General features: G+C 31.5%; 3 protein-coding genes across 3 annotated transcripts; 1 reads left to right on the top strand and 2 right to left on the bottom strand.

Moving 5' to 3' along the window:
* Positions 1 to 243: 243 nt before the first annotated feature.
* Positions 244 to 3,534, bottom strand: LOC100809090 (zinc finger CCCH domain-containing protein 64). Its single transcript, XM_006600393.4, has 8 exons — positions 3,349 to 3,534; positions 2,966 to 3,239; positions 2,742 to 2,871; positions 2,484 to 2,597; positions 1,851 to 1,968; positions 1,267 to 1,703; positions 772 to 1,057; positions 244 to 450 (listed from the first exon to the last, which is right to left on the bottom strand). The coding sequence occupies exons 1-8, from the start codon at positions 3,418 to 3,420 to the stop codon at positions 259 to 261; spliced, it is 1,623 nt and encodes a 540-aa protein (XP_006600456.1). The 5' UTR covers positions 3,421 to 3,534; the 3' UTR covers positions 244 to 258.
* Positions 3,535 to 10,942: 7,408 nt separating this feature from the next.
* LOC100808553 (cytokinin dehydrogenase 3) lies at positions 10,943 to 15,991 on the top strand. Its single transcript, XM_014769673.2, has 5 exons — positions 10,943 to 11,700; positions 13,960 to 14,087; positions 14,335 to 14,601; positions 14,854 to 15,122; positions 15,427 to 15,991. Exons 1-5 carry the CDS (start codon positions 11,085 to 11,087, stop codon positions 15,713 to 15,715), a joined length of 1,569 nt encoding a protein of 522 aa, XP_014625159.1. The 5' UTR covers positions 10,943 to 11,084; the 3' UTR covers positions 15,716 to 15,991.
* A 3,933-nt stretch (positions 15,992 to 19,924) lies between these two features.
* Positions 19,925 to 23,720, bottom strand: CKX3 (cytokinin dehydrogenase 3-like). Its single transcript, NM_001256884.1, has 5 exons — positions 23,035 to 23,720; positions 21,944 to 22,071; positions 20,920 to 21,195; positions 20,461 to 20,729; positions 19,925 to 20,296 (listed from the first exon to the last, which is right to left on the bottom strand). Exons 1-5 carry the CDS (start codon positions 23,657 to 23,659, stop codon positions 19,987 to 19,989), a joined length of 1,608 nt encoding a protein of 535 aa, NP_001243813.1. The 5' UTR covers positions 23,660 to 23,720; the 3' UTR covers positions 19,925 to 19,986.
* Between the last annotated feature and the right edge of the window lie 253 nt (positions 23,721 to 23,973).

Below are 23,973 nucleotides of genomic sequence, written 5' to 3'. Positions count from 1 at the left end.
ACGCCCCAGTCAAACTTGAACAGACCTTTTGTCTTCAAAACTTCCTTCTCAAAACCAAAAAGTGAGTTGCGTAAAAGAACAACATAAGAATGTAGCAGATAAAAAAAAAAAAAAAAACCTCTCCTCCCACCCACCCACCCACACAAAAATAATAATAAATGTACATGGGGGGGCGGGAGAAATAAATTGAAGTTGATTTCTTCAAATCAGGTAATCAGTGTCTGATAATTGATATTGAGGCAATGAAAAACAAGGACATTAAGGGAAAAGAAGGGTTAAGAACTTAATGGATTCAGGTCTGAAGCAGACCACATAAGCTATGAAATATGAAGCATGCTCTGAAGAATAATGCTTACATTTCTTAGCCACAAATTCAAATCCCAACTTCTGTGCAGCTAAATTGAAAACTTTCTCAACCATAATTGCTTTGGAAGATGGAATGGGAATGGCCTACATAAAAGAGTAAAAAGTCAATGAAAGAGACAATCTAAAACAGCAGTCAATCAAATGAAAATTGAACAAATATAATATTCCATGAGGAAAAAAAACAAACTTAATCAACAAACTACTACTGATAGAGCTGAAAATAACTAACCAACAAAATGGAGAAGAGATTGGATATCCAAAATGAAATTAAGCAAATTATACAAGGGGAAAGTGGACAGGCAGGGCAACAAAAGGTAGGGAAGAAGGGAAAGCAAGTCAGATCATTAAATGAAATGTAAATATCATGTCCTTTTGAGAATTTCCACTATCAACAGAAACTTCTACCTGAAGATTGGCATGAGTGCCACGTATAGAGACCCACTCAAAAAAGATGAATTCCTTCTCTTGGCTCTTGCAGTAACTCCTGAGACTGTTCTGAAACCGAGAGAGCTCTATTTCAGATTCAGGAGGCATAGATAAGGTACTAGGCATATGCTCGACTGGTATTATCAGTACGTGGTCTTCAACAAGTGGACCTTTAGCCAGTGCCAAGTAGTAATTTTCCCCAATGCTTATGATTAAATGTGACTCTACATTCGGGCTTGACAAGCAAAACCAACATTCTTTTGACCTGCAGTTGTATTTTAGGATACATTTGTCAATGACTAAAAGTTAAAAAGAACAAGGAAGAATCAAATAAACAAATATGAGGAATAACTGAATAACAAAATCAATTTTTTATTACATTAATATTAACAAAATACAGAGACTTACAAATCAAGGATCACTAAATAACAGAATGCAAATTGATTATAGAAAATAGTAAGTCGAAAGAAAAACCTGCCAGATCCAGGCCTCCTAGAAGGAAGCCTGTTGCCCTCATCCTGCAAGCTGTGCTTAAAGTTGCAATCTGGACCCCTTTCACATTTTCCCTTATTCAAAAAATCAAAACAAACACCTCTCATACACTGCTCCCTTGCATCTGTATCATGTTGAAAATTGCACTTCTCTCCTCGTGGACAAGAGCCAGAAGAAACAAATTTGAAACACAATTTATCACCATGTCCAGCTTCATGTTTTTGTCGCTTTTGAGCAACATCATATCTCCAATATTGAGGATCAGAGATAGAATCACTGGATCTCTTTGCTGAATCCATTGGAGAAGTTCTTTTCTCCTTGAATGTGTATGGCGATAAGGTGGTATTTGTGGTTTTCATGGCAATCTCAGTTGAAGACATGGTGGATGCGGGTGTGGGGGAGATTGCATGAATAAATTTCTGGAATGCAGAAGCAAACAAAATGTTACAGCTCTAAAAAACTATTAACGATTAAGGGGGCAACAAAGGGGCAAGTTAATTTTGTTGATAAAAATAAATAAATTACCATCTGAAATCAGACATGTCAATAAAGACAAAAGGCCAAACCTGCTTATCTCTATTTCCAACAGACGCAAGCCCTATGAAACGAGTGACATGCACAGCATCAACATTGGAATATGGTTCGCGGGCATAGTAAATGCCTTTGGTGCCTGCAATGTGATAACTAACCCCCCAAAAAAAATCATGAGAAAAAAATTGCAAAGATCAGAGTCAGGCCTTCTTTACAAAGGCCACAAGAGAGACTGCAAAAGGCACATTTGGCACACCAAATTCCTCCAGAAAATATGAGACAAATCACGATACCCCCTCCTAGTCTTATAATTTTTAATTAATCTTTTGGTTATCAGTTCAACCAAATCCCATTCTAGTTTTACCACTCGTGAGATTTTCATTCCCATTTTCAAGGATTACAAATACAATATTAAATTTTACCATCCTACAACAAGTATAATAAACACAATAGAATATGAAAGTCACTCAACTGAACAAGGAACCAGAGGCCTTACCCTGTCAAATCTCAAGCGCACAACCCAATTCCAACCAAATAATGTGAAATGTGGTTTGAGCACACAATTCCATTTGTTAAATATAAAATGCCTAATCTAATTACCACTATTACAGTAGTTGTACATAAAATTTTCAGCAAGCAAATATAGTTGTTGTCTATCTAACAGTTACCGTGGTTTGATCTCTTGTACTAATTCCGATACAGTTGAATCACTGCCATCAGAGAGTCCAGCAGGAATGTCCGAATCAGCTGCTCTATTGGTGACCCCATTCGGCCATTCGTTAGTAATAATGAATCAAGGAAGTGAACAAACAGAAACAGATTACATCAAGCCATCTACTTGGATCATATACAATGCAAAAAGTAACTAACATGTAACTAACTAACTGTTTTCTCTACGTGAGTAATGCACAGGAATTGAAGGATATGTCAAGAACAAATCAACAACTCCAGGTTCCTCGGCAATTGCGCGTAATGCATCAACATCATCTTCAGTGTAATTTCCAAACTGCTGACCACTGGATGACTTCCTACCAGATAAATAGGCCACGGATAACCCTGCATATAACTGAAACATATAAGACACACAGAATTCGCGAAAACAACGAAGCTCCTGATCAAATTCGCAAAGCAAAAGGAAAAATGTCTGTACCAAAGAGAGGGAATTTGCCACTGCCTTTCAGCCAATACAAGTTGTGGCAAACCTTGAAGCCGTCCATCTTGAAGCCTTGGTTGGCGGAGTCCTTGGAAGCTTGCAAGAGAAGTTTGGGGGCGGCGACGCCGTAGTCGCCGATGAAGTACGTCGGAAGAGGAAAGTGAGATCCACCTTCGATGTATTTCGTGAAGTCCTCGAGCTGCTCCGGTGAGTCAGGGAAGAACTGACCCACGCACAAGAGCGCGTCGAATGGACCTGCAGATTTGTTCACCTACAAAAACAATACAACAAGCACGTGAAATGAAATGGATTCAGTGCCATTTCACGCCTCCGAGTGAGTAATGATAAAACCCTAAGGAAAGAGAGGGTGAGTGACTCACCGATGAGACGCGCTTGAAGAGCTGGTTGAGGCGCCCTAAAACGTCGCCGCATAGAAGGATTCTGGGGGCCATGACGGAACCTCTTCACTCTGTCACTCTATGCTCAACGTTGCCGTCAAACAGCGTCGGAGCGACTTGCCTTTGATTCTCTCAGCAGGGGTTCCGACAGTAAATAAATTTAATTTCTAAATAAAATGTTAACGTTCTAGCTTCTTCAAATAAAAATTCATTTTAGGTTTAAATATTTTTTTATTACTTATAATTTAGTATTTTTTTTTCATCCTTAATTTTTTTTATTTCATGTAAATTATGTTATTTTATTTTTTGTCATTTTAACATTTTGATCAATGTAAAAAATATTATCTAAAACATTAAAAAGAAATATAATTTTTAAGAATTAAAAAATAATAATTTCATAAGAGTAAAAAATAAAAAAAATTAAATTATAAGGATTAAAAAAATATTTTTAAGTTTTTATTTTATTGTCAGTGGGGAGAGAGACACTTCATGTCTCTTTAAATATTTTAAATAAAAAAATAATTGACAAGAGTAATGAATAATTATTAGAAAAGACTAATAAAAAATTTTAAGCTAATAAAGAGTAAATTTTTCTAAACACTATGGACACAAAAAAGGAGTATTCATTTTATTAATAGTATAGATTCTATATATTTTTAATATAGTTTAAATTAGAAAAAAAAATACTTATTTAAGTACAACTTTAATTTTTTAAATAAATTCGTTAGTTAATTTTTAAAAAATAAAAGAAGAAAAGCATTAAGGCATGACTAGTTTATGAAAGTGTTTTTTTTATAATTATAAATATCAGTTTAGGGACTAGTTAACATTTATGTATTAAATTATTGTAATAGAGAACATCAACGAGTAGTTCTTCCCATTTTTAACTTCTACCTTCTACCACTTCATCTATTTTACTTATTTACTTTGCAAAGTTTCTTATTTATATTTTTACTATTGCATTTTCATTTAATTTTATTCTTATACAATAAAATGTAAAATAGAAAATAGACAATTTTTTTTTAAAAAAATGAGAAATTAATTCAATCTTTGGAAATAACTCTATTTTTTTATTACAGCAACTCTGTCTATTTTATTGGTTAGTTGGTTATGTACATATATAATCTTTAGGAAGGGTATGGTATAAGGGAAAAATTATGATTTTTTTGAAATCATGAATTATAAGAAGCATGATTTTTTAAGAATGATTGAAATATATTTCATTGGTCATAATATCATGAGATAGCAGTGGCAGGCATATAGTGTTGCAACTCTCACACTCCAGCCATGGTTAACTCCCTCTTCTCTCTTCATCTTCGGAACTTGAATCTTACTCGTTCCAACACCCTCACTGTTAGACACAGTCACGTCCTTCGATCTCTCCCTCCATATACACCAACACCGCATGTCCTACCCGCTCTTGCATGCATGCAGCGGATTCAGTCTATAAACTTCTTGCGTCTCTACAAGTCGGACTCCACACACCGAGAGATTAGGAAATCGGCGAGTGGGAGGAGGAAGAGGAGGTCGAGAAGCGGAGGCCGCAGACGGCGAGACCTGTTGAAACGACGTCGTCGTGGAGAGAGGACGAAGAAGTAGACGCCAAAGCTGATGACAATGTTTGTATAATACTACTAGGTTGCTGTGGCAAAGTACTAAGCTTCTTGTGCTAATGACTATTGCTATTGTATGATTTTATATGAAGTTTGTCTAATAATAATAATATTTCTACAAATATTACCGAGTGTCCTAAGTTAAAAAGACTTTAATTAAAATCTTTCTATTGAAAGACCAAAAATTTTGTTGTTTATAATTTTTTTTAATTTTGTATTTTGTAATTTTTATTTTAATTGTTTAACCTATGGCTTAAACACATTCGTTAGCAAGAATCTAATATTAAAAAAGAGTTGTGTAGTTTTAAAACATATATAACATTTTATTTATGTGTATTTCATATTATTATAAAACTTGCTAATAAATTTAATATTATTAATTAAATTAATCAATTGTTTTTTATTGATATATAACTATATAAAAATTTCTAAAAATATTCCTTACTCCTTTTCTCCTTATTATATAATTCACTACTACATAGTGCAAATAACATTTCTTGATGCATGCCACTTTTTGATTAACAAAATTTAGAGGATTATTATAGATATTTTTATGTTATCTTTTTTAATTACAATTGTACTTTCACTTTTAATAATAGACATCTAAAAAGTGACGTCAAAAAGCTAAATTATTATAGTGACATTCAAATTTTCAGGAAAAGAAAACATAATCCGAAAAAGTCTTCATATTATAGTGACATGTCAATGAAAATTATGGTAAGAACATTTGATTTGTTTTACTGATGTGAACATATAATTTTTGGGAGTAATGACTAAATTCATTTATGAAAGTATAACTTGCTAATAAATTGGTGATTTCAAAGGTAAATAATTTAAATTTAGTCATGCAGATAAATTAACAATAAATTAATTCTTAAACTTTTTAATTTAATGTCAAGTTAGTCCTCAAAATATAATTTCATAAATTTAATGACAAAATTAATTTGTTATATTTTTTACATATTCAATGATTAAATTTATATTTTTCATTTTTAGTGATTAATTTTTTATTCTTCACACTTTCAGAAATAAATGTTATTCTTGTTTTTATATGTCAATGTTTTTGACAAAAATATTATTAGTCAAATTTTATTTATTTTTCGGTCTAATTAGTCAAATTAATCAAAATTATATTTTTGGACTGAATCAGATAATTAAGAAAAAAAAATTATGCTATTGTGTTTATAACTTTTCAAACATTTCTTGATTTTTTTTATAGGCAAAACATTTTCTGATCTTATCTGCTTGTTAAGCTTAAATTAGATTCGGCAATGGGTAGGGTCTTCCCGCTACCGCTCGATTGGAAAAAGCCCATTATCTGCCCATTTTCGTGCCTAATATTCTTTTTGAAAATTATTCGCAAATTTTATTGGGTTCCAAAAACTTTTACCCTGTGTTTGCATAAGAAATTTTAAAATTTAAGAGAATTTTAAATGTTTGAAATTTGAATTGTTTTTATTTTAATTTTTTTCATTTTTTTAAATATTTTATTTGGATAAATCAATTCAAATTTTTTCAATTTTAAATTTTTTGTTTGGATAAGACAATTCAATTTTCTCCATGTGCAAAATTTCAATTTTATATTTTAAATAGATAAAATTTCAATATTAAACTTTATAGAAAACAACCACGATCTAATTTTAAAATATTAATTAAAAAATATTTTTCAATTTTTAATAATTTAGAAATACAAAATATTGATCATTTTAATTAGGATTATTTTGTTTGACCATAACTAGTGATGTTTTTCAATCAACGTCAACCAAGGCTATTTTTCAGTTGACATCAAATAGGGTTTATTTTGTTAAAGTATATTGGGAATATTTGTCAGCTGACGTCAGTTTGGGCTATTTTTTGACTAACATTAGTTGAGTCTATTTTTCTGTCAATGTTGGCTAAATTTTTTTACCAACGTCACCTAGGGTTTGTTTGACCGACACCGACTAAGGCATTTTTGAATGACATTGACCAAGGCTATTTTTAGCCAACATCGGCTTGGGATTTTTTGGTCGATGTCTTCTAGGGATTTTTCAGTTGATAAATAGCCCTTACTAATCAACATTGGCCTTAAAAACTCTAACAGGTGTTGACAAAAAAACTTTACCCAACATCATCTAAAAAATAGTTTGGTCAATGTCGACCAATAGAACCTACCTGACCTCGGCTGAAAAATATCATTGGTCAACGTTGGCCGAAAAATCCCTAGTCTAAGTTGGCTAAAAAATAGCCATAATCAATGTCGAACAAAAAACCCTAGCCAACATCGACTATAAAATAGTCTTAGCTGATGTTGACTAAAAAATAGCTCTGATCGATGTCAACCAAAAAAACTCTAGTGAATGTCGGCTGAAAGAACCTAGTCGATGTCGACTAAAAATTGTCATGCCTAATGTCGATCAAAAATACCTAACTGGTGTTAGCAGAAAAAATTCTAACTAATGTGGTTAAGAAATAGCTCTGTCTGATGTTAGTAGAAAACCCTAGTTGATGTCAGCAAAAAAAATCTTAATCGACGTCAGTTAAAAAAATTTTGTTGACATCAGTCAAAACACCCTAGCTAACATCAGCTTAAAAATAACCTTAGTTGATGTTGGCTAAAGAATAGCTTTGGTTGATGTTGGTTGGAAAAATCTAGCTGACGTCGACTGAAAAACTCTAGCAGATGTCAACTCAAAAGTTAGTCATGATCAATGTTAGTAGAAAAAATCTAGTCGATGTTGGTAAAAAAAATATTGGTCAACATCAATTGAAAAAATCTGGACGACAATGACCAAAAAATATCCTTAACCAATGTTAGCAAAAAATTCCCATGACTCACGTTAGTAAGAAAATATCCCTAATTATAACCAACATCATCTAAAAAAATCTTAATCGATATCGGCAAAAAATAGCTTTGGTTGACATCATACAAAAAAATTTGACCAAAAAAACCTCGACCAACGTCACTGAAAAACAACTTATGTTGATTTCGGCTGTAAAAACTTTGGTCACCCGTAGTTGTGAGTGCTAAGTAAGAAAGAGTCGCGAGTAAGAACGTAAGTTAGAGTGAACATCTCATAAAAAAGAATTTCAAATTCTTTATTTTTCGAGAGAATTTGAAATTACACTATTTTAGTCAATCAAAATAATTAATAAAAATACTAAAAATTGAATCTCCTCTCAAATATTATATCCAAACAAATTATTTTATCATAAATCATTTTAAATTTCTTGAAAAAATGAATTTTCGCTTCATCCAAAAACACTATTCAGGAATCTCACACCATTTTCTATCATTTCAATTTATTTATATATATATATATATATATATTTTAAAAATTATATTAAATTATTGATCATACTTGTTTTAAATAGAATATAAAAATTAATAAATAACAAAAAAAGAATTGAATTATATTTTAAATGGTACTTTCAAGGATTTTTTGACAATCATATGTAGAATATTTATCTTAGGACACCAAACTTAGTTCCACTTGAATTAAGTGAAACTAAGGACTTGTTAGTGGATACTTGAATTAAGTGGAATTAAGGATTTGTTAGTGAATATTTTTAAGGTTTGATTAGGAAAAAAAACTAAGTAATCCAAATTGAATTATTCAAAATTATATTGAAATATCAAGTATTTTTTTTATCCATAAAAATTAAACTGGAGTACAAGAGGATTTAATTAAAGTTTCTATTTTGCATGTTCATTTTACATTAAATACTTCATTTGTTCTTGAATATAATATTTTTTAAAAAAAATTTGTTTGTCTCCCTTTTTATAAGATTATTTTTAAATTGTCTATCACGTTATTTTTTCCTCCAAAATATTCTTAATTAGTTTATCAAAAATACTAAAAATTAATAAGATAATTTAATTCTCTCTCTTATAAGAATTGAAAAAATGACTAACACATTAATTAGATATTGAGTAATTAAGTAGAAAAAGTGAGATGATGGGTCTCAATCATTTTGAAGGTAATTTTTAAAATAATATAAATCATTAAAAAAATTAATGCTATTAACAAAATTAACCAATTTTTTTTAAGGATGTAAATTAAGAACAAAGGTAGTAATTGATTTTATGTTTAGAATTAATTTTCTATTTGAAGCAAGCTAACTTTTGCATTTGGTAAAAGAAGTTATACTAAATTTTATTTCAAATATAAATCATATCACTTAAAAATTAATTATAACTTTCGGTAAAAAAAAATCAATTATAACTAAAATGAATTTTACAAACTCTAACCGTACACTCAAACATACTCAGAAATGCGCAGAATAATTACCGGGAATAACTTCCATATAAAGGCAAAGAGGGGAGGATCGAAGTTCATCTTTTTTTTCGGTCCATGGATCGATGTCTATGAGTCCTTCATGAGAGACCATTGCTAAGGATTGGGCCTTATTATTGGGCTAGCTTCATTAGGCTACAAATACCCACACAACATTATTCAACAATTAAATTAAAGAGCAAAAATAAAAACCATCACTCAACAATATATTTTTTCTGTATCAATCGGTATAATTTTTTGTTTCTCTTTGTTCATCAAATTTTAATTGAACGAGTATCTTGCTCTCAAATTCCATCCCACTGGGTCCAAGTATATTTAACTAGATCTCAAGTTTAAAATTAAAAATCCTATTAGAATTCAACTTTATTGTTAGTTCAGTAGACTTTAATTAGATTCACGAATCACAATGATGGTGTTTGTACTATTTCAAGAAATATTTTATGCAATCTTATATGGACCAACGGAAGACAAATAGTAGTTTGCCAATACGATACGCATTCACATTCAAGGGTGACGGTCCCAGTCTAAGCTTAGTTCAACTCTGAGAAATTTCCTCTAGCTAGTTTTTTTCTACATACAATACACGAGATACATGTTTTTGATACATCATACATGTGACCATATGATTACTGCTTAAACTTTTTAATGTATCAAGATTTTTCTTAATTGGTGTTGACCAACGTATCGGCCATTGTTGGCAACAGTGACATAATTAGGCTTACCCTGTACCCATAAATTATGCCTGATTTTTTCGATAAATAAATGAATATTAAAAATCATCATTTGGTTTTTCCCCCGAAGGCTTTTTTTTTTAAATGGGTAACTTCCTTTTCTTCCCAAAGTTTGAAGAAATTCATAGTTGACATGGAGCCATGGCATACGGTTCGATCAGTACGTACAAGATATTTCCATCCTATCTTGTATTCGTTAATTTTGGTTCTGCAAGTGCAAGATCATTTATTAATTCTATTCTTCAAACACAATCAACGTTTACCACACATATACGTGATGAAGTGTAAAGGCTTGGTGTTAGCCTGGACTTAATTAACGTTGTATAAAATCTCCCTGAATGTAACTTCACGTTGCAGTACAAAGAAAAAGAAGCAAAACATAAAAGGCGATGACTTGAACTTAAAAATATAACATTTAGTGTAAGTTAAAGATTGATATAATTACTATACTATAATTGAGCAAGTGTGGACTTTGATTAGATTGTAATATATATGATTTTTCTGAGACCTAATATATTCATAATAATTTCTCTATCAGAAATGTTTTCCGGTACAGGGAATGTTGTAATAAATTGATTTGCATGTCTAAACACCTCGAGTATCATATGGATATAAACACAACACAATATTATTGTCAACTGTTTAACAAATGATCGGTTGACTTTTGACGAAGTGTTACACGTTACACTAGTCATTAAATTAATATGAATAAAATTAAGAAAACACAAAGTGCAATCTTTTCAACATTTGACTATGATTTTAAACCGTCCAAGAGGAATAAATAATGTTGTAATCGGCAAAAAAGATAAGGCAACTAAACAAGTGGATCAAAATCCAAGTTTTTTCTAGCCTAAAGCGTGCAAATGAAAAAGGAAATTTACAGATCCAAGATTAGAACATAAAAGGCGTACAAATCAAAGCAACATACATAAACTACAATATAGTAGATCACGACGTTGTTCGTTACATTCAAAACTTAGCAGCCTCTTCCTCAAGTTTCCTATATATATATATATATATGTAACTAAGCAAGAACACTTTCATAGCCAATTAAATTCAAAGCAATAGTGCAACATTAACCAAATTCTCTCTAAAAAATGGCAAGTTATTATTATAGATTTTCAAAAGCTTTGATTATGCTATGTTTAACTTGCATAGTGTTGATCACACAGGCACAATCACAAACATGGTCATTACTCCAAGCACCAAAAGAAATAACCCTTAAGCTCATTCGTGACCCCGTGACCCTTTCACTAGCCTCAATTGATTATGGCCACATAGTTCATGACAACCCTTTTGCAATATTTGCCCCATCTTCCATTAGTGACATCTCACTCTTGATAAATTTCTCAAATTCTCTGGCCATCCCTATCACCATAGCTCCTAGAGGGCAAGCCCACTCGGTTCATGGACAAGCCATGACAAATCATGGGGTTGTGGTGAACATGACTGAGTTGAATGGCTTTAGAAATGGTGATGGGATTGTAGTAGTGGTTGATGACACAACTATTGGTCCATATGCAGATGTGGGTGGTGAACAAATTTGGATTGATGTGTTGCATGCAACACTTGAGCGTGGACTCACACCCCTCTCTTGGACAGATTACTTGTACTTATCGGTTGGTGGAACTCTCTCCAATGCTGGGATAAGTGGCCAAACCTTCAGGTTTGGTCCTCAGATTTCCAATGTTCATCAATTGGATGTTGTTACGGGTATGTATGGTTATTCTCTTCCCTAGCCAATAACTTTTCCAAATGAAATTATTTAAATCTTTACACTAAGTTCATTAATCATAATTGAATTAACATATAGAATTTACATAAAAATAATCAAAAATCAATTAGGCAGAGGGGAAAGAGAGAATGTGTTTCTGTTACTCTCTCTTGCACACATACACACGTATATAAAGATGAATAGGTTTAAGTGGATAAATTTAAAGTTTTATAATCTAAATTAATTATATATTTTGATTCTTAACTTCATTGGTTTAATTTAACGTAATATATTTTAAAAAATATATAATTATTTAATTTGATTACTGTTGTTTGATTTTCATAATACTTTCTCTAAACAATTTTGACTTTATGGTTAGAATGATAAAAATAATATTTATATAAATTCATTAAATAAAATAATATAGTCAAAGTATGAATCGATTCATCCTCTCTTAAAAAATTTGGGAAAGGATCAAACAATAGCTATGTGCATCATATATATATAAGTCAATACTATGGAACAAATATGCAATAAATAGTTCTATATGACTATTCAATTTTTAAAATTTCATGAATACATCCATTAGACTAAGACACCTTGAACATCTTAGGTATATTACTAAAAAAATTCAGATAAATGAGTTTTTCTAAATCAACTCAGAATTTGATGAAACAAGTTGACTAAACTAACTTGATTTCACATCATATCTTTAAAGAAGATCTTAAACTTGTTTCTTTATGAAGTAAGAATTGACCATGTCATTAAAAATTGACTAGGGTTATGAGATTTAGTAGTTCTTCGGAATTTGCCAGGTTCAAAATCTTATGATGTCTAGTTGAAGCGTATCTCTTTATTTACAAATTACAACTTAGATATGTCTATCGTCAAAGTTAATTAAAATATACGTGTGTGCTGCAATATATTTTATTGATCCCTAACCAGAAAAGAATAAATGTCTACTTTCTAGCTAATATTTTTTTTATTATTGAAATCTAGCTTATCTTTTGCGTAGAATTTTAGCATGAAAAAAAAAGGGAACCGGGGAAGGTGGGGGTTGATCGGCAGTTTAGATTTTTTTTTTTTTTTTTGTTACAATCTGCGGTTTAGATTATAACTTACACAACAGAAAACTGTCCTTAATTTGGGTTTGATTCTTCAATATTATTGTAATTTATTTTCCGTGTGCAACTTTGTTTATGGTTGATTCCTTAACAGTCTAATAAAATAGAACCTGTAATTAGACATTATATATATATATATATATATATATATATATATATATATATATATATATATATATATATATATATATATATATAATTAAACTGAATGTAATTATCACGTGACTTCATCATATATTTAACAAGATTCCATATCAATCAATGATTACATCAAAGGTACTATTTATTATCCTATTCGACCGGCTTTGATTGTATACGCTAATAATAATTTCTGGCGACCAATCTTTAGGTCTTAAATAAGTCGTCAGCCAACAAATTTGTCAGCACGCACTCTTGTTCTCTTTCTAATATATTTTCGATTTTAAAATGAAAACTCTCTTCAAATTAACAATTGAAATTTATTATTTCCCTGCTCAATTTAGGGAAAATTCACTTTAAAAAAATAGAAGTCAACTCTCAGTTAGGTCTAAGGAAATTAACTAGGAAAGATCTACTCCTGAATTTTCGATTTATGCCATTTGGTAGTCTGGCAAGTTTACTGAGTATTCATTTATTCAAATAATGTATTACATATTTAATGGTTGCGGTAAGACAATCGAGAAATGATTTTCAAGTGGTAATATAAATAATGGTCTAAAAATTAATTGATTGTAGTTAAAGTTTATTCGAGCTTGATGTATATTTAGCGATATATAATCTTAATAATGGTGTAAATACATATATATGAATATGAAGTAATATGGAACTAAAAATGATAATAACAATAATAATAATTCTAGAAATATTAATTCATGGACTGGTTCTTTAGAAACATCTAAATGTTTTTTATTATTATTGAAAAGAATGGTTGTTGGCTTTTATACATCAGTAATTAGATTTATTTTTTTTGAAAGCAGAAAACGCATTTATTGAAGCAAGAAACGTGTTTCACTTATTAGAAATTGATCGAGCACACGGTTTTCATTTTTGTCAAATTTGTACACGATAATTTTCTGTTCTTTATTGTCTTTTGTAATATACATTTTTTCATTGGAACACTTGATATATACACATGCTTACACTTGGCTTCAACAGGGAAAGGAGACCTAGTGACGTGTTCTGCGGAGAACAACTCGGAGTTATTTTACGCCGTTCTAGGAGGTTTAGGCCAATTTGGAATTATAACCAGGGCAAGAATAGCTCTTGGGCCAGCACCAACGAGGGCAAGTATCATGCATATTCTTTTTATTTTATTTTATCATACAGATAATTTTAAAGAAAAAACTAAAACAGACAAATTCCATGCATATATATGGTTAGTAAGTCACAATCACAATTAGTTGCTTGCTAGTATTTTACAATTACGTGCCAAAACTTTTTAGAATTTTTTTTACAATAAATAATAAATCTTCATTAGTTATGACCCTTAATTAATAAAAAAATAAATCATGTACGCTTAATCGCTTGCAGGTGAAGTGGCTCCGTTTGCTGTACAACGATTTCTCTGCATTTTCTGGAGACCAAGAACACTTAATCTCTTTCAATGGAATAAACGAGACTAATGCAGCTGATTATGTAGAAGGTTTTCTTTTGCAAAATCAGCCACCACTGGACCTTTCCTTTTATCCAGAACCTGATCAACCTCGCATAACTTCCCTTGTAACCCAATACGGCATCATCTACGTCATAGAACTTGTCAAATATTACGACAATAGTACTCAAGAACACGTTGATGAGGTACTAAACTAATTTAATTAACTTTTATATTTGATTATAATGTATTGACAATGTAAAAGTTGTCTACATTGTCAATTATAATGTATGATATTGCTGATTTTTTAGATCGAGTTTCTAATTTATATTGACAATGTATAAGTTTTTTTTTATAATAACAAGAATGCTAGATCTTCTTGGTTAGGAATTAAATTTTTATGATAAACTTATATATGAAGGCTTCACTAAGTTATTTTGTTGTTATTTCTTAAATAGGATGTGAAACTTTTGGTCGAGAGATTAAAGTTTTTTCCTACGTTTATGTTTGAAAAAGATGTGTCGTACGAAGAGTTCCTAAACAGGGTTCATGCTGACGAGCTTTTCCTAAGGTCACAAGGGCTTTGGGATGTTCCTCATCCTTGGTTAAACCTCTTTGTTCCAGCATCTCGAATCTCGGATTTCGATGAAGGTGTGTTCAAGGGCATTATTCTCCAGCAAAATATCACTGCAGGACTTGTGATAATCTATCCCATGAACCGAACCAAGTAAGTTTTATGAGATTAATCAAAGATATATTAAAAATATTTTTTTTTACATAATTATCTAATTACAACTTATTATATAATAAATTTATTAATTTTTAAAGTAATTATTTTAAAATATTTTAAATGATAAATTTTATTTAAATGACAATCTAAAATTATTTTATATTATATTATTAGCGTAAAACATTAACCTCTTACCATTAATTGCCACAAAAAGTATATACATATGTTTGATTAATTTGGTATGTCTGTGGAGTTAATACTTAGTACAGAATTAATTAAAATGCATTTAATTAATTCACAGGTGGGATGATAACATGTCAGCAGTTACACCTCATGATGATGTTTTCTACGTGGTGTCATTTCTTCGTTCAACTGGGTTTGATAAGTTGGAGGAATTTAAGGCTCAAAACCGACAAATATTACAGTTCTGTGCGAATGCTGGTATGGGGATAAAGCAATATCTTCCCCAAAACAAAACTCGGGAAAAATGGGAGGAGCAGTTTGGGCCCAAATGGAAAACTTTCAAACAAAGAAAAGCTCAATTTGATCCCAACAGAATATTGTCACCTGGACAGGGGATTTTCAATTAAATGTAAAATAATCTATGATTCAATTTTCCATCTTTAATTTTATAGTATACTACGTCTAATTTGTTGTACAGGTGCTAATAAAGCAGTTTACTAGGTAATATATGCATTTTTTGTCACGAATATTTGTATGTCTGTATACGGCTTAACATGAGTTACGTAGCTCGTAACTAGCTCAAAACTTCATAGATGTGTAGTAAATAAAAATGTTATATATAATACATGTCACTGTATATTTGGTTTGCTGAATTAGCCGGCAATGTACCACATATTTTTCTTGATTACCGAACGTGCGAATTAATCTTGGTGTGACTATGGCAAAAAAAGAAAAAAAATTAAGAAAATCAAAAAAGCATTTATCATTGCTTGCTAAATAATTAACCAAGTTTGTGAAGGGTTAGTGAAGGACGCACTCTATTTCCTTCGCTAAATAGCGAGCTATTCATGAGAGAATATTTCCCTTACTAATTCCTCATTATTTTGTGATATTCTTGTAGTAATATGAGAAATCTATCAATTGTTCTCATAGTGGAGTCATCTCATTTAAACCGAGTGTATTTTTCTTTTCAATCACATGCACATATAGAAGGTCCATGTCAGTAGTAAATATATTGTAGGAAAATCAACATGTTCCTTGATATCCCAAACATAACTTATGCCCTTCTTTTCTCCTTACTCACCATTGCATTGAAGTCCCCCTCCAATATACCAAAACTTACCTCTAGAGCGCCCTTCTTGGACATGAATAAGTCTTGCCAAAGCTTCCTTTTGTTGGACAAGTCACACAAAATATATATTAACAATTAATATAGTACCTAGCTGACAAAGATAAAATAGTCTTCATCATATCAGACCATGCAAACTTTTGATATCAGATAATTATTTTTTAATATTTAACTATCCATTTTATTTTAAATTTTAAATAGATAACCTAATTGTAATTGGTTACCTAGCTGACAAAGATAAAATAGTCTTCATCATATCAGACCATGCAAACTTTTGATATCCGATAATTATTTTTTAATATTTAACTATCCATTTTATTTTAAATTTTAAATAGATAACCTAATTGTAATTGGTGATTTTAACAAAAAAACCATTTAATTTTTATTGCCTTCTCATCATGGCTCCCCTAATAGGACAGATCTGATAAAGTTTAAACAAATCAACCCTAAAATTAATTAATTCTTTTTATTTTTTAAGTTTAAATAAAAATAAGAGGGTTACTATAAAAAAGAGAAAGGGACAAAATTAAGTAATAGAGACATCACGCCATATTTTAGAATTAGTCAGTGGAAAAGGAAGTAGAGAAAGGAACTAATTATCATTAGCTGCTATATAATCATGCTCTTTTTCTATCTATTGTCAACATTAGTATAATTCACAGCGGTGAATGTTGGGATCCTGTCCTGGATTTTCCACAACAACCAGACATGGATCCGGCAAAGCATATCTAGTTATCTACAATGGAGGCACCAAAAAAGTCAAAAAAAGAGGAGAATGAAAGAAAGAATTGATGAGGGCAGATGCTAACTTTTCTTGTCTCCACTTTGCCTGCAAGCTGGAATTAAGTGTTGCAACATAATTATGTTCTCCTTCAATAGCCTGCCTCTGGTCCCAATATGGAGGCCTCAAAGCAAATAACCTCTAATTCATTAATCCACGTTTAGTTAGAATTAAGGCTTTTACGAATTATTCAAATAAAATTTTAATTTTAATTAAAGAACATCGAGAGAGACACTAGTAAGTATTGGACACAAACAGTGACAGTGACAAATTAAGGACCCTAAATAATTAATATAAGAAATCAAAATTAATAATAATTATTATGAAAAAAGTAAAAAAAATTAATAATAAAGGATTCAAACATATAAAATTAGAAGTGACAAAATATATACATTTATTATATTTATATGTAAATTTTTTTAAATGAGGGGTACAACGGCTGAAATGTATGCTATTTACATTTTGAATAAAAAAATCTCATTTTATGGCCTTGGGGCAAAAGCAAGTGAGAACTACTCAGAATGGATTAGACAGGATTTATTGTCAAATCTTCCTAGTTAATTTAAATGATAAGAATGACAGCTAAATTTGGTTTTACTTTAATTTAAATGATATTTTGATCAGTAGAAGAACTCATTGCTTTATACTTTTGTGACAACAAAGGCCCTCGTGGGTCTATCTGAATCAAAAGTCAAAAATTATTCCAATGCTTGAACGACAAATTATAAGCCAACCTAATAGTTTTAGTTGATGTGACTGAAGGAAAAATGGATTTATGTGATATTCTTTCGGTTTCGGATTCCACCATAACAACTCACTATGAAAATCGTCTTTTGCTTTCTCAACTAACTAGGAGCGAGTTTGTGGCTCTAATTATAAGTCATGAGTACTAATTTAACTGATTAATTTAAATAATCCTACACACGTTGAGAACTTAACTGATTAAGGAACAAATATGCAAACTCAGCCTAACCAGTGTGTACGTGGCTCACACCACACCCTACGAGAGGCAAATACGTTAGCCGACCATAATCATATGGCTTCTTTTGGACACCAGCTTACTGAACCGATATATTTTTGCACACCCTTATCCCTTCCCTGGGTTAGGGTTAGTTAAATCCTTGGATTTTTTTTGTTGATAAATTACATCGTTGGATTTAAGTGTAGTGACTTAGGGCATCGTAAAATATACAATATCTTGAATTCGTCTTATATCTATGTAACAAACACAGTCATCTCTTAGTCTACTTACTATACCTAATTAATTGAATGAATACAAAATAATAAAAGTGTATCTAACACACACGTATATATTACCAACCCCCCTTGAAAGCGTTGATTCTTCTTCCTTAAGGTATGTGTGCCTGTCATTTTTTTTTTGGGGTGCATTGTGCGCGAATTGTTGTAACGTTTTTATTCTTCCCTTGCGTCTGATTCTGATATGCCTTATTTGTAACATCATTTCACGACCTTATTCTTTCTAATTAATCTTCTTTCGTTTTTTTTTTTTTTTTGGGAGAGGGGGGGGGGGGGGGGGGGGGGGGCGTATGCTAATGGTGAGTTTTTTTGCAGGTGAAATTTATTAAAAAATATAAAATCACTTCAACAGTTCAACCCATAAATGACAATCAAGCGAAGAGTGCGAGAAATTAATTTACCTAACTATAAAATCAACTACCTAAGACAGGACTGGGTGCAAACAAATGAACTAAGGACTAAGGAGTCATACACCAATTTGAAATAACAGATAAAAATTGTTTGTGAGAATTTTCTCTCTCTCTCTCTCTCTCTCTCTATATATATATATATATATATATATTATTTTCATAAAATTTTCAAGATATTATAATTATTGTTGTTAATATTAATTCCACCCTTTGTTTTGCAAAATGTTTAAGGGTTCTTTATTATAAATATTTTCTTAAGAATATACTCTAGATCTCACTTGGTGAGAGCCTAGCTAATCTCTCAAATTACAATCAAATACTAAAACAAATTATATCTCTAAAATAAGTTTCTTCGTTTTTTTTTAATTTTTTATTATTTTGTGTTGGTTAGTTATTTCTTTATATAATAAATTTTATCCTCGCTGGAAATTAACCTAAAATCAACGTCTAGCTAGGTTCATCGATCAATTATGAACCCTATAAGGACTATGTGTTATTGTTTATTTGTTGCTTTAATAGCATTTTATGTTATCATATTCATATCTATCTTATTATCTAGCAACCTGGATTGATTATGGCATACAACTTTTTGTTTTTGACAAATATTATGGCATGCAACTTGGGTACAATTATACTCGTCATTGTATAAATTAATTATAATCATTGATATATATGTTTGCACCAGTGCGAAAGTAATATAATGCAAAACAAAATTATATAAGAGAAAGACAGAATCGTTAAACATTTAATATTGGAGGACTATAACTCACAGCATCTTCAATATGATCCGAATTTCTCCACACACTATATAGCAAGTTGGGTGACAGACAGTGTGAGAGACAACTGTGCTTCTTGTACCTACCAGTACGACTTTGTCAACCTAACGTATCTAAGGTAATATGTAGCATAATAGGTGCCAAAAGTACTCATGCAGCCTTTAATGCCCCACCTTATTAATTTCTCTAGCTAGCAATGCAAACTTTAGCATACAAAAGCCATCTTGGTCTTGGTCACACTGTATGTACACCTGTCCCTAGCTAGCCATCTAATTGAGGTAGTCCCACCACAAAACATTTTTACTTTTTTTATTAGGGAAAATATTTAAAACACTGGCTGTAATTTTTTGTGGAAGATTTTTTGCCCAGGTGATAGAATCATTCTTGGATCAAACTGATGTTTTCTTTCTAAGAATTTCATCCATTTAGCACCAAAATGGTTTGTCCAATCTTCTTGTGTGCTGTGGTTGGGAAGATATTGCTTGACCATGATGCCAGCATCTCTACAGAACTCCAAAATTTCTCTGTTTTGAGCATCATATGCCTTCCAAGTATCAAACCCACTTGAGTGCAAAAACCCAACTGTGTAGAAAACATCCTCGTCTGGTATAGATGCTGACATCCTATCGTCCCACCTGGAATTAAATTTCATATTATTAATTATTATTCTCTTTTGCATTTTAATTGAAAAAAGAAATAAAATTGATATTGAGTTGAATGGTCAGAAAATTAAAAGATTGCATCACACACTCCTGAATTATAATGACACTAGATTGTGATTCATGCATTCAAGGCTTACTTGTTTCTATTCATGGGATAAACCAAGACTGGTCCAGAGGAGATGTTTCTTTTAAGAACTATATCTTTGAATACTCCTGAATTAAAATCCAAGATTTGAGATTTTGGTATAAACAAATTAAGCCACGGGTGAGGAACTTCCCACAGTCCTTGTGACTGAAGTTTCAACTCTCCACTTCGGACCCTATTCAAGAACTCAACGTACGAGACATTTTTCTCATAATTAAATCCAGGGATATAGGCTAGTCCTTGGAGCAAAACTTCAATTTCCTACAGAGACAAAGAAAAATAAAAAAATTATTATGGGTTATTAAGGTGTAATAATTAATATCCAAGAAAACACACAATATCTAGGCATTTGCTTTTGACTTTTTGGGATTGTGCCTTTTATTTTATTTTTTAAACAAAGAAATGTGACAAGATCTAACTATATATAATAGATATGACTAGACGAGGTTACCTTGTCCACATTTAACTCGGTTTGTTCGTCATAATATTTAGCCACTTCAAGACAGTAGAGGATGCTATGTTCAGTTATTAAAGAAGCTATTCTGGGATGGTCAGATAGAGGGAAGAAAGAGGATCTCCAATTATTTATGGGGCCTTGGTTCATTAGCAGCATCCCTTCCAGAAAATCCAATGCGTTCTTTTGTTTCCTTCCATTGATTGAGATTAATCGTTCCTGGTCTTTGGTAAAAGCAGAAAAGTCACTATAAAGTAGTCTGACCCACTTAACCTGCATGCCAACAAAAATTCACCATTAATAATGTCTTATACTAGTAAACTTACTAACGAAATAGAATATAATAAAATGAAATACATGAGAGAGAGACGTATTTATGTATGTTAGTATGTATGAATGTATGTGCAACCAGTCCCATCAAAATTGGAAGGATAAATAAAGATAAGAATACGGTAGTAATTAATATGTGGTGGCTTGTTTCTCCAGACTTCAAATCTCCTCATGCTTCAAGTCTCAACTCTCAAGTATGTAAGATTAGTACTGTATGCATGGACTTAAGTGAAGGTCTTTTTCAAAAGGGTACTTTTTGTAGATAAGATTTTAAGTCACTGAAAGAATTAACATGATCATTCATAATTATAGTTTTTCTAATTCTATTGGCTTAATATAAGAGTCATGATAACTTCAAGAGGGACTTCCGATTTTTTTTTTCTTTTTCAAACCAAGATTAATATGCTTTCAACTTCAAAAATCCACATTCAGTGATTCAAACCCTTACGTACGTATAACTCGTCCTATTTTCATTTGTGTATGTGTTCATCATGGATGACTAACACACCAACATAAAATGAAATGTATGGTACTATAGTTCATACATATATGGGTGCCAACTACCACTTGGTAGATTTACAAAATGACAATTCACCGTAAAAAAAAATGACAATTCGATTAGGTGTCACTATATGAATTGGTGGAGGAAAAGCTACAAGACAAAATTCTAGTCAATTCTCTATAAACGTACCCTTTTGGGTGCTGGCTCAAGAGCAATTCTCGCCCTTGCTATAACTCCAAATTGTCCCAAGCCTCCAAGAACCGCGTGGAATAACTCCAAGTTCTTCTGTGAAGAGCATGTTACGAACTCTCCTTTTCCTGAAATCAAGTAGATGACAAAAACTATTTATTAAAATCATATAATTTAGATGCATGCATGCGCCAATTATAAGAGTAATTAACATTTTTCCATGTTTGTATTTCAGTATTTTCTCATATGAATGAATTGACCAAATATGAACGACTTAACCAACATAAAGTTAATCAAGAATATAAAATTATGACCGTGGACCTATATAGTTCTAACTTCTAAACCCTTGGAAAGTTTGCATCGCTCACCCATATTGTAGACAAAGACTATTCCTGTTTTAATTAGATTCAACAACCACACTAACTGGGAAGTGGGAATATATAAAACGTGTTCAAGAAATCATATCAAATATATTTAGCAGAACTTCATCTATGACGTACCATGTCATGTCATAAGAGACAAAACGGAAACAGCCATTTGTTTTTCTTAAGTGGTAGATATCTCAAGAAAATTTCAATTTTCTCTTTTTCCAAGTTTCACGAACACGTTCTCAACAAAAATTAGGCGATAGAAACACGCAAAACACAAACACAATGTCAGGTGCTGTTGCCGCTATTGTTTCTAATTTTATATAAGATGAAAACATTAGTTGCCAAGACGCACTAAAAAATCATTAACATCACTGACGAATCAGTTAATTTGTAATTTTTAGAAAACTTGTCACCATATTTTTTGTGATGCTACAAAATATTAATGACTAAAAAAACAAGTGATGCCAATATATTTTTTTGTGCCACTGATACATTATTTTTTTGTAGTGGTGGTACGAAATGTCAATTTTAATTAGAAATCCTAACTTATATATGAAAAATGGAAAATAAACTAACTTAATACCAGTAGTTATTAGATTAATTGTGTGGTTAAAAAAAGAAAGAAAAGAGGAAACGAAAGTTAATTCAATTTTTTCAAAAAAAACTAACAAGCTAATAATATTAACATTTATTGATTAAAAAAAACAACTAACTCCATACCAGTGATGACATCCATTTCATGAACGTTGCTGATTTGAGGTCCATAACGGAAGCTCTGGCCACTGATTCCAGCATTAGAAAGTGTCCCTCCCACGGTCAAGTACAAATAATCAGTCCAAGAAACTGGTGCAAGTCCATATTCAAGTGTGGCATGTAGCACATCAATCCAGAGTTGTTCCCCTCCAACATCAGCATAGTGACCCATCAAAGGGTCCTTAGAGACACTAATCGCAACCCCATTTCTTTGTTTTCTTAGGCTGGCCATGTCCACCACAATCCCATCACGAGCCATGGCTTGTCCATGAGTGGAGTGGCCTTGGCCCCTCGCAGCTATGTCAAAAGGGGCAAAGCTATTGTACGAAGATTTTATCAAGGTGACTATGTCATCTATAGAAGATGGACGAAACACAGCTAATGGGAATTCATGCGTTAAATGGCCATAGTCCCTTGAAGCCATTTGAATGGTTTCAGGGTCATCATGGAGTTTGTGGGATATGTTATCAATGTCAAGCTCTGGTAGAATCGGAGCTTTCCATTGCTCAGTTTTTCCCACAGTGAATATCAAACGGGTTATGGTTACTAGCAGTAGTATGAAGTAGGTTAAAAAAGGGTAGTTTAGAGCCATTTTGGAGAAAGAGAAAGAGAGAACAAAGAGAGAGGGAGAGAGAGATGAGCTGGATTATGACTAGTTGTGTTGAAGAAGAAGAGAACAAGAGGAAAAAGTTTGGAGTTGTGGTGTGTTGGTGGGTGAAGGGAGAAGGGCTATAAATAGAAAGAAGAAGCTAGCTTGCATGAGAAAGAGAGGGTTAGAAATACAAAAATGATTTTACACACTTTTTTGGGCTGTATACATATCGGACCGATGAATATTAATTACTATTATGGAAGACAGAAATAAGAAAAAGAGAAAAATTGTACACGTAAGAGGTGATGTGATAA

The sequence above is a fragment of the Glycine max genome, chromosome 17 (assembly GCF_000004515.6).
Source record: "Glycine max cultivar Williams 82 chromosome 17, Glycine_max_v4.0, whole genome shotgun sequence".
Lineage (NCBI taxonomy): Eukaryota > Viridiplantae > Streptophyta > Magnoliopsida > Fabales > Fabaceae > Glycine > Glycine max.
The sequence above is the reverse complement of the archived record's forward strand: the minus strand, read 5'-3'. Positions and strand labels throughout refer to the sequence as shown.

What these genes read in the sequence shown, in the direction of transcription:
- CKX3 (NM_001256884.1), bottom strand. Translation starts at nt 23,659, where the DNA reads ATGGCTCTAAACTACCCTTTTTTAACCTACTTCATACTACTGCTAGTA. An exon ending in TGAAATGGATGTCATCACTG is followed by an intron (nt 22,072 to 23,034) that starts GTATGGAGTTAG and finishes ACTTGATTTCAG; the next exon opens with GAAAAGGAGAGTTCGTAACA. An exon ending in TATCCCATGAATAGAAACAA is followed by an intron (nt 20,297 to 20,460) that starts GTAAGCCTTGAA and finishes ATTTAATTCCAG; the next exon opens with GTGGGACGATAGGATGTCAG.
- LOC100809090 (XM_006600393.4), bottom strand. Translation starts at nt 3,420, where the DNA reads ATGGCCCCCAGAATCCTTCTATGCGGCGACGTTTTAGGGCGCCTCAAC. An exon ending in GTACAAGAGATCAAACCACG is followed by an intron (nt 1,969 to 2,483) that starts GTAACTGTTAGA and finishes TTGGGGGGTTAG; the next exon opens with TTATCACATTGCAGGCACCA. An exon ending in TTGGAAATAGAGATAAGCAG is followed by an intron (nt 1,704 to 1,850) that starts GTTTGGCCTTTT and finishes TCTGCATTCCAG; the next exon opens with AAATTTATTCATGCAATCTC.
- LOC100808553 (XM_014769673.2), top strand. Translation starts at nt 11,085, where the DNA reads ATGGCAAGTTATTATTATAGATTTTCAAAAGCTTTGATTATGCTATGT. An exon ending in TCAATTGGATGTTGTTACGG is followed by an intron (nt 11,701 to 13,959) that starts GTATGTATGGTT and finishes TGGCTTCAACAG; the next exon opens with GGAAAGGAGACCTAGTGACG. An exon ending in TATCCCATGAACCGAACCAA is followed by an intron (nt 15,123 to 15,426) that starts GTAAGTTTTATG and finishes ATTAATTCACAG; the next exon opens with GTGGGATGATAACATGTCAG.